This window comes from Glycine soja, chromosome 9 (genome assembly GCF_004193775.1).
Source record: "Glycine soja cultivar W05 chromosome 9, ASM419377v2, whole genome shotgun sequence".
Lineage (NCBI taxonomy): Eukaryota > Viridiplantae > Streptophyta > Magnoliopsida > Fabales > Fabaceae > Glycine > Glycine soja.
In genome coordinates this window covers 2,410,330-2,424,444 of record NC_041010.1, presented here as the reverse complement: position 1 = coordinate 2,424,444, position 14,115 = coordinate 2,410,330, and the positions used below count along the sequence as shown (strand labels likewise).

The window sequence follows — 14,115 nt, the reverse complement described above, 5'->3', positions numbered from 1 at the left end:
GTTCTTTACTTGGTTGTTAGGAAGCCACGCTTCAAGGTGTTGTGACCATCAACACTACAGAGGACTGAGGAGTACGCAAGATAAGAGCTTTACTCTATATTTTAATGTTACAATGCTATTGCCGCCAACCCATATGGCATTACATTCGCCGCGGCTTTTATCACTCACCCGAAGGGCCTTTTCTTCTTCTCCTTCCTTTCAAGGAGGGGTTTCTATGGTTCAAGGAGCTTCCAGAGGAATTGGCCTCGAATTTGTGAGATTCTTTTCTTACTTGCACATCAACATTGCTTATCTGGGCACTGCTCACATTGTCAAAATTTTCATGTTAGTGTCTTTGTTTTTTTTGGTTCCGTGTTATACAGAGTATCCATCGGCTTTGCGGATGATTAACACCTTTAGTTTCTATGATTCTAGCTGTTAATTACTATAACTGTAGAATGGGGGTAACACCGTAACAGTAATTCACTCTTACTTTTAGTATGTTGTGTTTACTTTTTTTCATATTGTCTGTGCAGTGGTACTGTAGTAGCATTACAATAATTGCAGTCATTTTATAAAATATTTCTAAAGCAGAACAAAAATTAATTTTTCAATTGATAAATTTTCTTAGGGGCTAAAGATCAATGAATCCATTACAAGTTGATGATTCAAGAATGATAACAAGCCTTTTCATAATCTTCACTTCAGCACTGCTGTGTTGGCTGTTTTAGTCTCATGATTGGTTTTAGTATACCTTTCTATATTAGTTTATTAGTAAAGCTATGAAATTTGTTCAGTTCTTTTGACAAATATATGATGCTTGGACACCCTTTTTCATTCGAATATCGTGAAGCTATCTGATGAATTATCCTTTAATTCACCTCCACTGGCTCCACATATCAAAGGAGTCATCAAGAATCTTGGTTGTGATATTATTAATCTAATAATATTGCTGACACAGTTTTAACACTGCTTTCAGTTTCTTCCATCTACAGGTTAAACAGATTTTAGAATACGATGATAAAGAGCATGTTATTGCTACCTGCCGTAATCCCAGTGCATCAACTGGGCTTATCCATCTGAAAGATAAATTTGCAGACCGCCTTAAAATTTTGTCGTTGGACTTGACTGTTGAAACTTCAATTGAGGTTATGCTTCTTTTCCCTTACCTGTTTTCCTTTTAGTTAGCTCCAATAGAAGCATACATTTAAAATTTTGCGGAGGCTTTGTAGCTTTTGTTGTTATTCCCTTCTCCCTGGCCTCTGTCCACTTCTAAGGTTACTTAGTTACAGGGTTATATGGTAGATTCTATGCAGCACAATATGGGTGTAAGGATAGATATTATAAAACTTAAAACCTAAATGATATTGCATTTATCCTGCTTTCAGCTGCATTATAGGAACCACTGTCAAGGGAAAAATTAACAAATCTGGTGCCCTTTTCTTTCTAGACTGATGTTAGGCATTTCAATTGATTACCAGCAGTTAGCTGTTGTTAAAACTTAAAATGATGGTATGTTAGGGTGGCATGGCATGTGCCACAATTTTTTAGTTTAGGGGGAATGGGTTGGGATGATAGATGAGGGTGGGTGCAATTTTCCTTTAAGCCTATTTACATCTGAAATATGAACTTCATATTCCTTTTTAAGGATTAAGACAGTTCACTTGTTAAGATTTGTGCATTTCATAATATTCAGGCATCTGCATTGTCAATAAAAGAGACATATGGCCGTCTAAACCTTCTTATTAATGCATCTGGCATTCTTTCAATACCTGAAGTAATGCATCCAGGTAAAAAATTTGTTTCATTCTTCGACAATGGACTTATAATATCCACTGCCTATTGCAGCATACTGGAAATTTTAAGATCCTACAATCTCTGATAGCTGTATAAGTTTTTTCTTTTTATTTTTTATTCATGTATTCCCCCACCCCACCCCACGCCTAAATGCTCGCAGCTCTCGTAAAGAAAAAACAAGCTAAAGGATAAAAAAATCAATTTTTTGCGGATTTTATGTAAAAAGGGGAGAAAATAACTCGTTCCTATGAAGAAGGAAGTGTGAAATGGGGGCTAGTGATGTAAAATTGTGAGCTAAAGAGCTATTATCTTGTTTTGGGTTTATGTTTCTTATAAATACAAGGCAGTTTGATAATATTTGTTATCTATTCAAAACAGAAACAACATTGAACAAAGTGGAGAAATCATCTTTAATGCTTGCGTATGAGGTTAATGCAGTGGGTCCTATCTTAGTTATCAAGGTAACATCAATCTAATTTTCATTACAAAAGTTATTTATTTATCTGTTTATGATAGTTTTAGAAGTAAATATAGGTTCTTTATATGTATGAGGGAGTTATAGAGACCTTAGGATGCTGCAGGAAGAGATGGATATGACATGATAAATAATAACATGTCCATTGTGGTGATTATTGGCGGCTGTTGTTAGTAAATTCTGTAAACAAATGATTGGCTTATTGTAGAGGCTCCACAAGAATATTATTGCTTAGAAATTGTTGCTATTTACATAAGTTCAGGATAACTAAAACTCATGCTTGTCTGCATTTAATCTAAACTGATATACTCATTTAGATATTTGATATGTCATTCTTTTTATTTGTCAACTTATAATAATGGATGACACCACCTATACATTTCAATGGAATTGCAATGCTCATTTGATGCGGCTTAATGAGAAAAGTCAATGGCTGTCAAGCATTCCTACTTATCTGGCACATTAAGCTGGTTAAGGACAGAAAATAGATGTAAATGATTTCTATTGGTAAGACAGAAATCACTCTTAGTCCTGTCTATATACTCCTCCTTACCTTTTGGATTAAGTATTATGCATTTGAACTTAAAAGATTACCTACCAATTTGTCACTACACAAATCTCTAAAATTACTCTACAATTTTACTATGATGAGAGCAGTTCGATTTTTTTATTTGCTCTGCCAACTACACATAGTGATGTAAGATGGACTATCTGTAGACAAGACACAACTTCTGAATACTATTTCTTTCAGCTCTCCTAAAGCTGGCTAATCCTCTGAACCATATCATTTCCATAAAAGGCATATGCCTTTTGCGATGTCCCTCCTGAACATTCATCCAAAGACTGAAAAACTACCACTCTTTCTCCAAATCAATAGTTTCAGAGAGATCATAGGTTCAATTGCATCTCAATCTCACTAACAGAAGGTGCCTTGCCATTTCTCTTGCATCAACTCCCTGGCTGTATCCGTTACCATTTTGATGCTTAAATCCTTCATCTCATGAACTCACATCCCCCAGATCACATATGAGCCTACATTGATGAATTTGTAAACCAGTGTGAAATATCTCAATAATTGACTGAGAATTCCAAGAGGATTATTTTGTACACAGTTCTGTGTGAGGGTATACAGAGTACTATGAAATATTATATGTATTGTTAGTTTTTTACTCCAGACAAAATTCAATTTCTCAGAGTTTAGTTGGATTTGTTATAATATTTTAAAAAAAAAATTCTCTTTTACCAGTCAACAACTATTAGTTTAGAAAATGGACCTATACCATATGGTTGTGAATCAAGTTATAACATAATGGAGCATGCGGGTATGGTGCAAGAGAAGAAACTGCTGCACAAATTCTCTTACAGTTCCATGTGTTCCTGCTTACTTTCATAAAATGGTTGTATGCATGATAACAACCCTATTATACTCCTTACTGAGACCCTATTACCTCCATTTGAATTTGAGTAATTCACTCTGTTTTGTACTAATGCTGAAATGATTAGTTTTGTCATTCCATCACCCAAAAGATTTTTTCATGGGAGAATTTGTTTTAAGGGATATTGGTCCTTCCATGCCCCCAAAGGAATAATTTTCCTTTAACATTATACCTTATTTCTATTATTTTATAGTTCTGTGCAATAAGTACAACAATGACATTTATCATTATTGCTGTCTAATTTAATAAGTGTTCCTTTATCTTTGATTATATGTATGAATATGTTTTCAATAATTTTAGTCAATATTTTATATCAAATTCTGTGAATTTTAAAATCAGCATATGTGGCCTCTTCTAAAAGTAGGAGGAGGCCATGGGACTGGAAGAAGTGCTGCAGTTGTGGCTAGTTTGAGTGCAAGGGTTGCTTCTATTGGGGACAACCGTCTTGGGGGTTGGCACTCTTATCGATCTTCAAAGGCTTCTCTTAATCAATGTAAGACTTTATTATTACTATTATTATTATTGTTGTTGTTGTTATTATCTCTGTCATAAGATATTCAATATGATAAGTATAAGTGTCTCATTCAATCTGAGTTGTGTTCTAGAACTCCTACACAACTCATCCTATCCCATGTACAAGGATCCAACTGAGAAATATTATCCGATTGGATCTTGCAAATTGCCGGATTTCCACACAATTTTCACATAAAACCATACTTTGTTATTTTACATTAACCATTTTATAGTCTAGATGGCCAAGGCATTTCTTCAGTTGATAGTGCTTGCATGAATTCATACTTATCTTTTGATTTTCAATACCCTATAAGCTCGGTTCATTTTATAGTTGCATCTAGTTTTAAGGCTTAAATACTTTTTTCGTCCTTGCAATTTAGCGTTTTTTTCATTTTCATTCTTGCATTTTTTTCTTTTTGCTTTATCCTTACAAAATGTGTTTTGAACAGAAAAAAGCAAAAAACGGTTTTTTTTTTTACTTTAAACAGTAAAAAAAAGTGTTTTGAACGGAAAAAAAGTGTATTCTAAAACACTTTAAGGACAAAAAGCAAAACAAACACTGTTTGCAAGGGCTAAAAGGGTTTTTTTTTTTTGCATGGATGAAAATCAAAATAGTTCTAAATTGTAGGAACGAAAAATGTATTTAAACTTAGTTTTAATAAATACATGTTATGTGTTGGCGAAGTGTAAATCAAATGATTTTTGAAATTGTACAAACTGTTTGCAATCTTTTTCCTGCTTATTCTAACAGTATCGAAGACTGCCTCCCTGGAATTTGCAAGAAGGAAGGATCCAGTTGTATGCATTTTACTGCATCCTGGTACAGTTGACACAGATCTCTCTAAGCCATTTCAAAGAAATGTCCCCCCAGACAAGCTCTTCACCAAAGAGTTCTCAGTTCAGAAGCTACTAAGCATCATTAACAATGTGAAGATCCATGACAATGGCAAGTTCTTTGCCTGGGATGGACAAGAAATTCCTTGGTAACCCTGTCACAATTCATGTAAGAAATATATCAATAATAAATTTACATGGAAGTGACAGATTTGTGTGGCACATTCAGCATGTCCTGTTGGTGATTTTGAATATTTCATTATAAACTTACATGGAAGAAATGAGATCATAAAATAATTAGGACTTATAAACTACTCGTGCCTTTATGACAGTCCGGTTTTCAAATGCACCAGATCAGAAAGGGATTAAATCAAATACATAACTTAAAAGCACCCCACTCTACAAACCAAAGTCTTTTTTTAACATTCCAATCGAAATAAGAAGCATGAAGTTAACTGGAACTGCTTTAAAGTGTAGTAATTTATTTCTATGATTCTATCTTCATTCAAGTATATATATCATGATATCAAAATCCACTATTCTAAGAAAATAAGTTAATGTATTTTTAGTAGCACAAGAAAGAAAGAAAGAAAGATGTACCTAAAGCCTGCCGTGAGACCAGCAATCCAGTCTTGACTGTAACACATCAATCTCCCTTTAAGAAAGGTATGACCAAAAATCAATACCTTACCAGGATTTTTATTTTTTATTTTTTATGCTTTGACAACAGTTAGATTTGAGTAACAGAAGAATGAAAAACAATGGCTACACCCCTACGGTAAAATCAGAAAGCAATTAGACATCATTATGATTTATGCAAATAGGCCCCTTCAATAGACCCCCAGTGGCAAAACAAGTATATATTTATAGAATGAAATGGAACCAGAGCTACCAAACAAAATTACACAAGTGATCTGCCCTCAAACTGATATTGTTCTGTTTAAATTTATAAAATAGTTTTAAAATAAACGCTTATTTTAGAAGTAAATAGAATTTATTTATTAAAAAAAGTAAAAAAAAAATACTTATTTTAAGTAAAAATAATTTAAATAAACACATCAAAAATCATAAAAATGTAATTTAAAAAAACACTTCTTTTTTTTTAAAAAAAAACTTAAACAAATTAGTTAATCGATTAAAAGTTCCTACTTGAAGTAGACCAAACCCGAGCGAGAGATATTAGTAACAACCAAAAACTTGGCATTCAATTTGTGTAGGTGTTGTGGAAGACCCTAATGTTAAAGCAGTGACTATACACTTAACCCAATACACATTATTATAAATGTAATGGTAATAAACACAAAAAAAATGTGTATGGCTTTAAATTTTACTTGTCTAGGGAGCTGCTATCATTACAGAAGTCCCTGAGAAAGCATGCAACTTCACTTGCCCCCAGCTGGATAGCAAGTAAACACTAACCGTTTCCTATTACCATACATTGGCTGCATAGAATTGTTGATTGGCTGATTTTTTTGTTTTTTCTCTATCATGCATATACATGGTTCCCGAACACAATTTTTTTGCTAGAAGAAAAATGCTTGATTGTTGGTTAATCATACTCGTGTTTATCCTTTAAAAACAAAGTTCCACCTGAGGACAATTCATCAAGTTTGTTGTAGTTTAATTTGAAGTTACATTTTTTTTTTCTGTTACTTTTGATTGATCTATTTAACGCTAAGTAAAATTTTGTTGTTGTTTTAAAACCTCTTTTACAATAACATGTTTCCGTTTCTTTTATTAATTGACAAGGACTGTTTAGAATGACATACGCTTTAATTGTTATGAATGCTATATTAATTTACGAAATTGTTACTTAACATTTATCTTCTATAAAATAAAAATTGGAATGAACTCTTTTGAATAAATGTTTATACACAAGACCAGATGACTACGCTAATTGCTGCGAAAGATTCTTCTTCGATTGAAGATGCTGAAAATATCAGGAAAGCTTGCAAAGGTTATTTTTCTCCAATTTTATTGTCTCTAGCTAGGTATCTTTTATGTTGCAATATATATATATATATATATATATATATATATATATATATATATATATCACCATAAAATAAAAAAGAATGAGAGAAATCAATATTAACTATTAAATTTTAGGGTTTATTATTTTTTATCTATAATTTTTTTAAAAAAATTATTTTTATTCTTTAATTTTTTTACTAGCCAATATTCCATAACTTACTTTTAGTCCCTCAAATTAAGCACTAAAATCGGTATAAAAAATTATTGACTAAACCCAAATATCCTAAAGAAAATTATGAACTAAAAAGATAATAAACCCTAAACTTTATTATAACTTGCGTCACATGATTTTTTTTTAAAAATGATTTTAGATAATTATTAATATTGTCATTTATACATGATTATAAATTTTAATGCATTCATATATCATATATTAGTATAATATTATTTTGTTTTGGTAAGACATTCTAGTTAATTTTTATTTTTTTTTACTAACCGGAAAACTCATTTAATTATTAAGTAAACATACCTTTTTAGTAACTTTTCAGTAGCTTTTAGCGTTTTTTGACACATTATTTGAAATAACATTTTTTTAAATGCTAGTTTCTAATTTTTTATATTTTTTTATTTTTATTCTTAATATATTTAACAAATTTATTGTTTATCTCTTTTAAATAAATTATAATTTTATTATTTTTTAATTATTTTTCACTTTTCAATTACTTCAATAACTAATTTTACTTAAATCATATAATTTAATAATATAGTTTTCCAGCTTTCAGTTAATTTTTCAATTTTTCAACTAGTTTTATTCAACATAGTCTTTATGTTTTAAATAGTTTTTTAATACTATGCTATAATTTTTAAATGTTTTTTTAAAGTAATCATGACGGCTTTGCAAAATTCATACAAGTGGAAAAAGATAAACAACTTAAACCACTCTTATGTCACATTTTGTTTTATAATATTAATGTTTCTAACTATTAATAAATTGATGTCATTTTAGTTTTAAAAAATCATGTCATTTTAGTATATGTAATTTTAGTTTGACTTGTTTAAATATTTTTTTGTTTACTATTATAAGAATTTTTCCATTGTATCTTACTCTTTTATAAAATTGTCTAAATTTCCTTTATAAAATCAAGATCTTGCATATCATGCCGGTGGATATACACAATAAACACTAACTTTACTAGTTTTTTAACCATGTTTTTTTTTTCAAAAAAAAAAACTAATGTATGATTTATATAGGATTTGGGACAGATGAGGCAGTTCTTATATCTATACTAGCACATCGAAATGTAGCTCAAAAGAAGCTTGTGAGGATGGCTTATGAAGAACTTTATCAGGAAGATCTTATCCAACAATTCAAATCTGAACTCTCAGGAAGCTTTGAGGTCAAAACATTACAATTCATAGCAATAGTTTTTGCATATTTGCAAAATGAAATTACTTCCTCACTTTCTTTCTATGCTCACACTTGGATGGGCATGAATATATTCGTCGAAATAAATTTCGCATTAGCTAACTGGCTAGCTAATGGATGACACTGTGAAGGGAAGTTCAGGACAAACTAGTGTGATCATCCTAAATTTTAAATGTTGATACTTTTATGAAGTATACTCACCAGTATAATAAATAAAAATTACTAGATCTGATTTTAATGATTTTTTTCATCAATTACTAAAACAGATTATTCAATTTATATAGAATTCAAATCGAGTGACTTTTTTTTTCTTGTAGATATAAATATTGGGCTATTTTTTATGGTAATCGTATTCCATCCAAGCTAACCCACGACATGTGATAATTTAGTTAATGTTCAATTTAATTGAAATAGGTTTGAAATCATATAACATTAATTAAAATCTTTTGGATATATCTATTCGATGATTAACTTTATTTTATTGAAAAATATAATAACTACTATTCAAATTAGAGAGCTATTTGCAATTGGACGATGGATCCAGCTGAAAGAGATGCTGCATTTATTAATGAAGCATTAAAGAAGGAAACACCAGATTACAAAGTAATAATTGAGATTGCTTGCACCAGAACTTCAGAAGAGTTTCTTGCTGCAAAGCGTTCATACCAGTTTCAATACAAGCATTGCCTTGAAGAAGATGTGGCATCCAAAACAATTGGTGATTTTCGTAGAGTAAGTGGACTACCAAGCTTATTTTTATTGACAAATATTAGTTATTAATTTTTGTTAGTTAGAAAAAATTAAATTCACAACTTTTTCCTCTTCTTCTCCCTTCAATCACCATATGCTTTATTTTCTTAAAAACATATTTCATTTTATGAAGGAAAAAGAATAATAAACAAATAGAAACGTAGTGCAATCACGTGAACTTGTTGTTTTACTTGGATAACATCATGAAACCACTTGTGAAACTAATTAAAATTAGGGAGTAAATTGTTTTCATGTTGATTTGATTAATGTTGAAGATGAAAACTAGCACAAACGTATGCATTTGCTTATCTTTCATTTACATGCATTAGTTCTATTGGTGCATAGAAGTAAAAATTTCTACTAGCACAAACCTTAACAACTTGCTCGAATATAAAGAAGAATGTATCTATAACCTTCCACCTCTTTCTGTTTTATAACTCAACAAGAGGCTTATGACTTTTATGCAGTTGTTGGTTGTAGTTACAAGCGCCTATAGGTATGATGGAGACGAGTTTGATGAGAATCTGGCTCATTCAGAAGCAAACATTCTTCATCAAGTGATCGAAAACAAGGCCTTTAACAACGATGAAATCATAAGAATTTTATGCACAAGAAGTAAGAAGCAGCTATGCTCAACTTTCATTGCCTTTAGAAATATGTATGGCACGACAATTACCAAGGTAAATATATTCAATTGCGATTTAAATTGTTTTACTTTGTAAAATAGATAGAAATAATGATACATTGGTATTCTTTGCTAATTGTAGGGATTATCAACAGATCATCCAAATGATGAATACATGGAAGCACTGCGTACTGTCATTCGCTGCATTAAGAACCCTCGAAGATACTTGGCTAAGGTAACTGAAATCATCAAATTATGTTAGCCACTATTATCTATTTTATAGCTTATAATTATATGTTCAATAACTTTTATTAAACATTTATACATTGAATTAGGTGTTATACTACGCCCTGAATGATTTGATAGCTGAAGAGCATGCATTGAGCCGTGTCATCATCTCTCGTGCAGAGAAGGATTTAAACGAAATCAATGACCTTTACTTCCAGAGAAATGGTATCACACTTGATAGTTCCGTGGCTAAGAAGACCTCAGGAAATTACATGAATTTTCTTCTTGCGTTGTTAGGAAACAATTGAGTTTACTTATTTGTGTTTCAGTTTACTATCTCTATATATTTGAGAAAAAAATATAATTATCGAAACCAATAAACTTAACTGGCTTTTGCTACCACAATAACGTAGCTTACTACATATAGCATGGTTGATTCATGGTTTTGGCATTTCATCAATATAATAACTTTTCTTCCAATAATTGTGAAGTGTGACAGTTAACATCAAAATGTTGCGGTCGCGTTCCTCTGTTCCTCAAAAGACGGGAATATTAATAAATAAGAATGCAACAATGCTGATAACTTGAAAGAACACAAGGTATAAAACCCTAAGAACACAAAAAGAAAAGAAAGAAACCAACAGAATCTCATGAAATACTGATACAAATCAAGTGTCACCAGGTTTTTCCAAATGATATTTCTACACAACAGAGTTTGTGTCTTTTGGATATATATTATTCTTGGTAGCTAAGCAAGATATCAAGGAAATATAAAGGAGTTACTTCTACACTATATTTATCTAAGGGAATGCAAAAAAGAAAAAGAAAAAGACTGATTTGCTGCAAGAGAGAATGATAAAAAAATGTTATTTTTTTACCAACATTTGAACCTTCCCTATAAATCTGTAGTGTGTGCTCTTAGTATTCATTAATGACCAAAATCCAAAATTCACTGTACATGCAACAGGTACTCCTTGTCTGCTACAAGGGGAATCATGAAAACTGCAAAAACTATTTGCACATTTCTTGAAATACGAGGAAGACACCATACCACAAAGTAAACTTTGGCCATTTTCTCATAATATTTTCCAAACAATTCCACTATCCCACTGTCCAAGCTCTCCCTAAGATGTTCATCAATCATACAAAGCCAGCAATGACAGGAGAAAAACAATAACCTAAATAGCTCAGTAATACATTTTTGTTTGCGAACTATCCATGACTGATCATAGCTTCACCTTCACCAAAGATCATCAAACACAAGTTTAACACATTAACTACAGAAGACATATTGATTAAAATAAAGAATGTCACACAACAAAATCAATCAACTTCAACTATGAGGCATATCGGAATTACACAATTTCAAGGGCAATAAAGAGACCATATCTACAACATGGTAGCAGGACAAAAGTAATCAAGTTAGAAAAGGCTTGAAAACATGTTATGACTCGCCAAAAAATAAATATGATGTTATACCTCAAGGCTACGATATCACTAGATGTGCTGGTGCTACCATTTTCAACTTATGCTTATTATCAGCTACTTGTTTCTTTCTCTGTTGGTAAAAATTTCATGTTTACCTTAAGTGGTCTGGTATAAATTTTCACGCAACCTGTTCCAAAGAGCAACTTGCCATCTCATGTCCCTTTTCATCTATATCATTTGAATCGATATCCAATTTTGCATTACTATTAGAAAATCGATTATTCACCCTCCTGTTCCTTAAAATCACTTCTGATTTCTTCATCAACTTGATGTATTTCTTCCTGACCCTCAACAGAGGATGCTTCTCAATAGCAGATTTATTGCTGTAAGCTTCCTTTAGAATGACTGTACAAGTTTTGTTCCTGAAAGATAGATAAAACATATGGGGATGCCGCTCGAACGCTCTATGAACTTTCTGTGGCAACCCAAAATACTTCTTGAGGCAAAACAACTTCTTCCTCTCGGCTGAATGCTCGACAAAAAGGGAAAGCAGTTCGTGAAGAACTCCCACAAGTCTTTTATCTGCTATGTCAGAGTTTGGATCCAAGTTTGAAAAATCATCGTAAGGTGAAATATATGGAAGCTTCTGAAATTCATTTAGCCAGTTCTCAATCTTCCTCCTCAACCTTAAACCCTTTGATGGAAAAAATGGAAATTCAATGGCTTCCATTGGACCCCCAGAGTAAAAACCACTTTTCATTGCATTTCTCTCCATTACAGAATAAATCTTTTCTCCACTTTCAAGAGCCAACCCCTTCAATCCATCTTCCATCTCTACAAACCTGAAAGATTCATCAAGAATTTGTTCCGGGTGCTGCAGCAAATCACTAGGCAACCCCAAATACCACTGCATCCCTTGAATTATCTTTAAAGGTAGAACATGCTCTCTGGTCATCAATATCATCTTCCTCAACCTGGACCTTAAGTCCTCCCTACATTCTTCATATACTCTCTTCTCATCCCTGTCAATCTCGGCAACTTCCGGTGTCAACCTGAACCAAGGAAGATTGTATTCAGGACCCGTAAACTCCTCAAAGATGGATGGATACTGCCTCATAAACCTTGCAACCTTCATGGGAACATCTAACTCTAATCCCCTCTTTGACACTGCAGAGATAGGAATGCAGCCATTGGGATCCCGGACAATGCAGTTTTTGAGGGCAATGATAGGCTTGAGCTGAACGGAGTAGTGGATGTGCTCAATTGAGTCATAGTATGAATCCTTTTTCCACTTCATATACACATTCACATAACTGTATCTCTGGATGTGCAAAAAATGATATTTAAAGGAGAGTTTAATTGTTTTGACTGCAGATTCCTTAAAGTTGAAGAACATTGATGCAGTTTACAGTGAAATGAACGGTGAAGCTGATAAAAAAAATAATTGGGTTTGTGTTTGAGAACTAGTTCCTGAGAAAGCTTAGCAGTGAGTAGGAAGAGAGTTTGACCTGAAGAAGATTAAGGGAATGATTCAGTCACAAATGGAATCAAAAAACAAACCTCTAAATCAATAGTCAAATAAAGTTTTAACAAACATGATTCCCACCTGCAGGGTACACACATTCATCATCAAAACAAAATTCTCGGATTTCTCATCCAACAAATCAATGGCCAGCTTAATAAAAACGCTTTGTTAAACTCTCGACAATTCAAATTAGAGGAGCTAGGGTTAAGTGTGATGCGAGGATGACTCACTCTTGGAGTGTGGAAGAGTTGAGTATGGAGTGCCTCCGAGTCTCGATCACCCAGCCATTGATGCGAATGCCGCGCCGACCACCGGCGGCGAAGAGCTCAGCACCGGCGGCTTTCAAGTCGTTCTCGTGGACTTCCAATTCCATCATCACCTTCACCTTCGAATTGGGTATTGAATATGGGCCCTTCAGATCAGGCCCTCTTAACCTCACCGACACCGTCGCTACGCCGGGATTTATGGGTCGGGCCGATTTTTCGAAATTAACAAAGTTTGGACCTAGGCCTTTTTCTTTCTGCACCTTATAAAAACTAACCTACAGCATCTTCTCACTTAAATTTGGGAGCGTTTTTATTACCAGTAATATGGGGTCGGAAAATTTATTCTCATGCTTGTTAAGAAGTAATACAATAATGCTTGGAGCAATCATTCTCATGTTCAGCCATTGTTCTTAGAGGAAGGGCTGAGAAAGTTTATTTCCCATGAGACGAGAAGTCATCCTTGTGGGTAAAACTTGATTCTTAATTAATAGTTTACCAAACACATTGATCTCAACAAGTAAATTTAAACAATCCGACTCATACACAATAATGTAAATGACTTTAACAACACTATTCAATCACAATTAAGTTTTTATTGATAAATTTATTAAGTTTTTGTAGTAATTCTTTTCAGTAAACTATAAAGTTACTGCGGTAGACCAGCTTGAAATTGAAGGCAAGTCATCAGAATAACCAAAGTTTAACTATTGCCAACATCATATTATGCGTATTTTCCCCCTTTTAATGTTGCCTCATTCGGTCATTCCCAGTTTCCACTACCAGAATATATCACAAGCCCAACTTGGGCATTTACAAACGACTATAGCCAACCAAAATTATCAAACCACGCGTCCTTTTA

General features: G+C 32.7%; 3 protein-coding genes across 6 annotated transcripts; 2 read left to right on the top strand and 1 right to left on the bottom strand.

Annotated features, from left to right (window-relative positions):
* LOC114425707 (C-factor-like) lies at positions 1-5,345 on the top strand. Of its 2 annotated transcripts, none has more exons than XM_028392657.1 (6): positions 1-253; positions 959-1,127; positions 1,676-1,769; positions 2,155-2,237; positions 4,027-4,180; positions 4,952-5,345. In XM_028392657.1, the coding sequence occupies exons 1-6, from the start codon at positions 105-107 to the stop codon at positions 5,185-5,187; spliced, it is 885 nt and encodes a 294-aa protein (XP_028248458.1). In that variant the 5' UTR covers positions 1-104; the 3' UTR covers positions 5,188-5,345. The 2 variants fall into 2 exon arrangements, with proteins under 2 accessions (XP_028248458.1, XP_028248459.1); XM_028392658.1 differs by having other exon boundaries at positions 3-253; positions 975-1,127.
* Positions 5,346-6,099: 754 nt separating this feature from the next.
* LOC114368796 (annexin D8-like) lies at positions 6,100-10,477 on the top strand. The gene is made up of 6 exons (XM_028326053.1): positions 6,100-6,991; positions 8,260-8,405; positions 8,948-9,166; positions 9,652-9,864; positions 9,952-10,044; positions 10,145-10,477. The coding sequence occupies exons 1-6, from the start codon at positions 6,919-6,921 to the stop codon at positions 10,343-10,345; spliced, it is 945 nt and encodes a 314-aa protein (XP_028181854.1). The 5' UTR covers positions 6,100-6,918; the 3' UTR covers positions 10,346-10,477.
* A 19-nt stretch (positions 10,478-10,496) lies between these two features.
* On the bottom strand, positions 10,497-13,399 carry LOC114368795 (protein WHAT'S THIS FACTOR 9, mitochondrial-like). Of its 3 annotated transcripts, none has more exons than XR_003657417.1 (3): positions 13,221-13,399; positions 11,517-12,973; positions 10,497-10,566 (listed from the first exon to the last, which is right to left on the bottom strand). XR_003657417.1 is itself a non-coding variant. In XM_028326052.1 (2 exons), exon 2 carries the CDS (start codon positions 12,859-12,861, stop codon positions 11,644-11,646), a length of 1,218 nt encoding a protein of 405 aa, XP_028181853.1. In that variant the 5' UTR covers positions 12,862-12,973; positions 13,072-13,399; the 3' UTR covers positions 11,096-11,643. The 3 variants fall into 3 exon arrangements, 1 of the variants encoding a protein (XP_028181853.1); XR_003657418.1 differs by lacking the exon at positions 10,497-10,566 and adding an exon at positions 11,086-11,275; XM_028326052.1 differs by lacking the exon at positions 10,497-10,566 and having other exon boundaries at positions 11,096-12,973; positions 13,072-13,399.
* Positions 13,400-14,115: the final 716 nt, after the last annotated feature.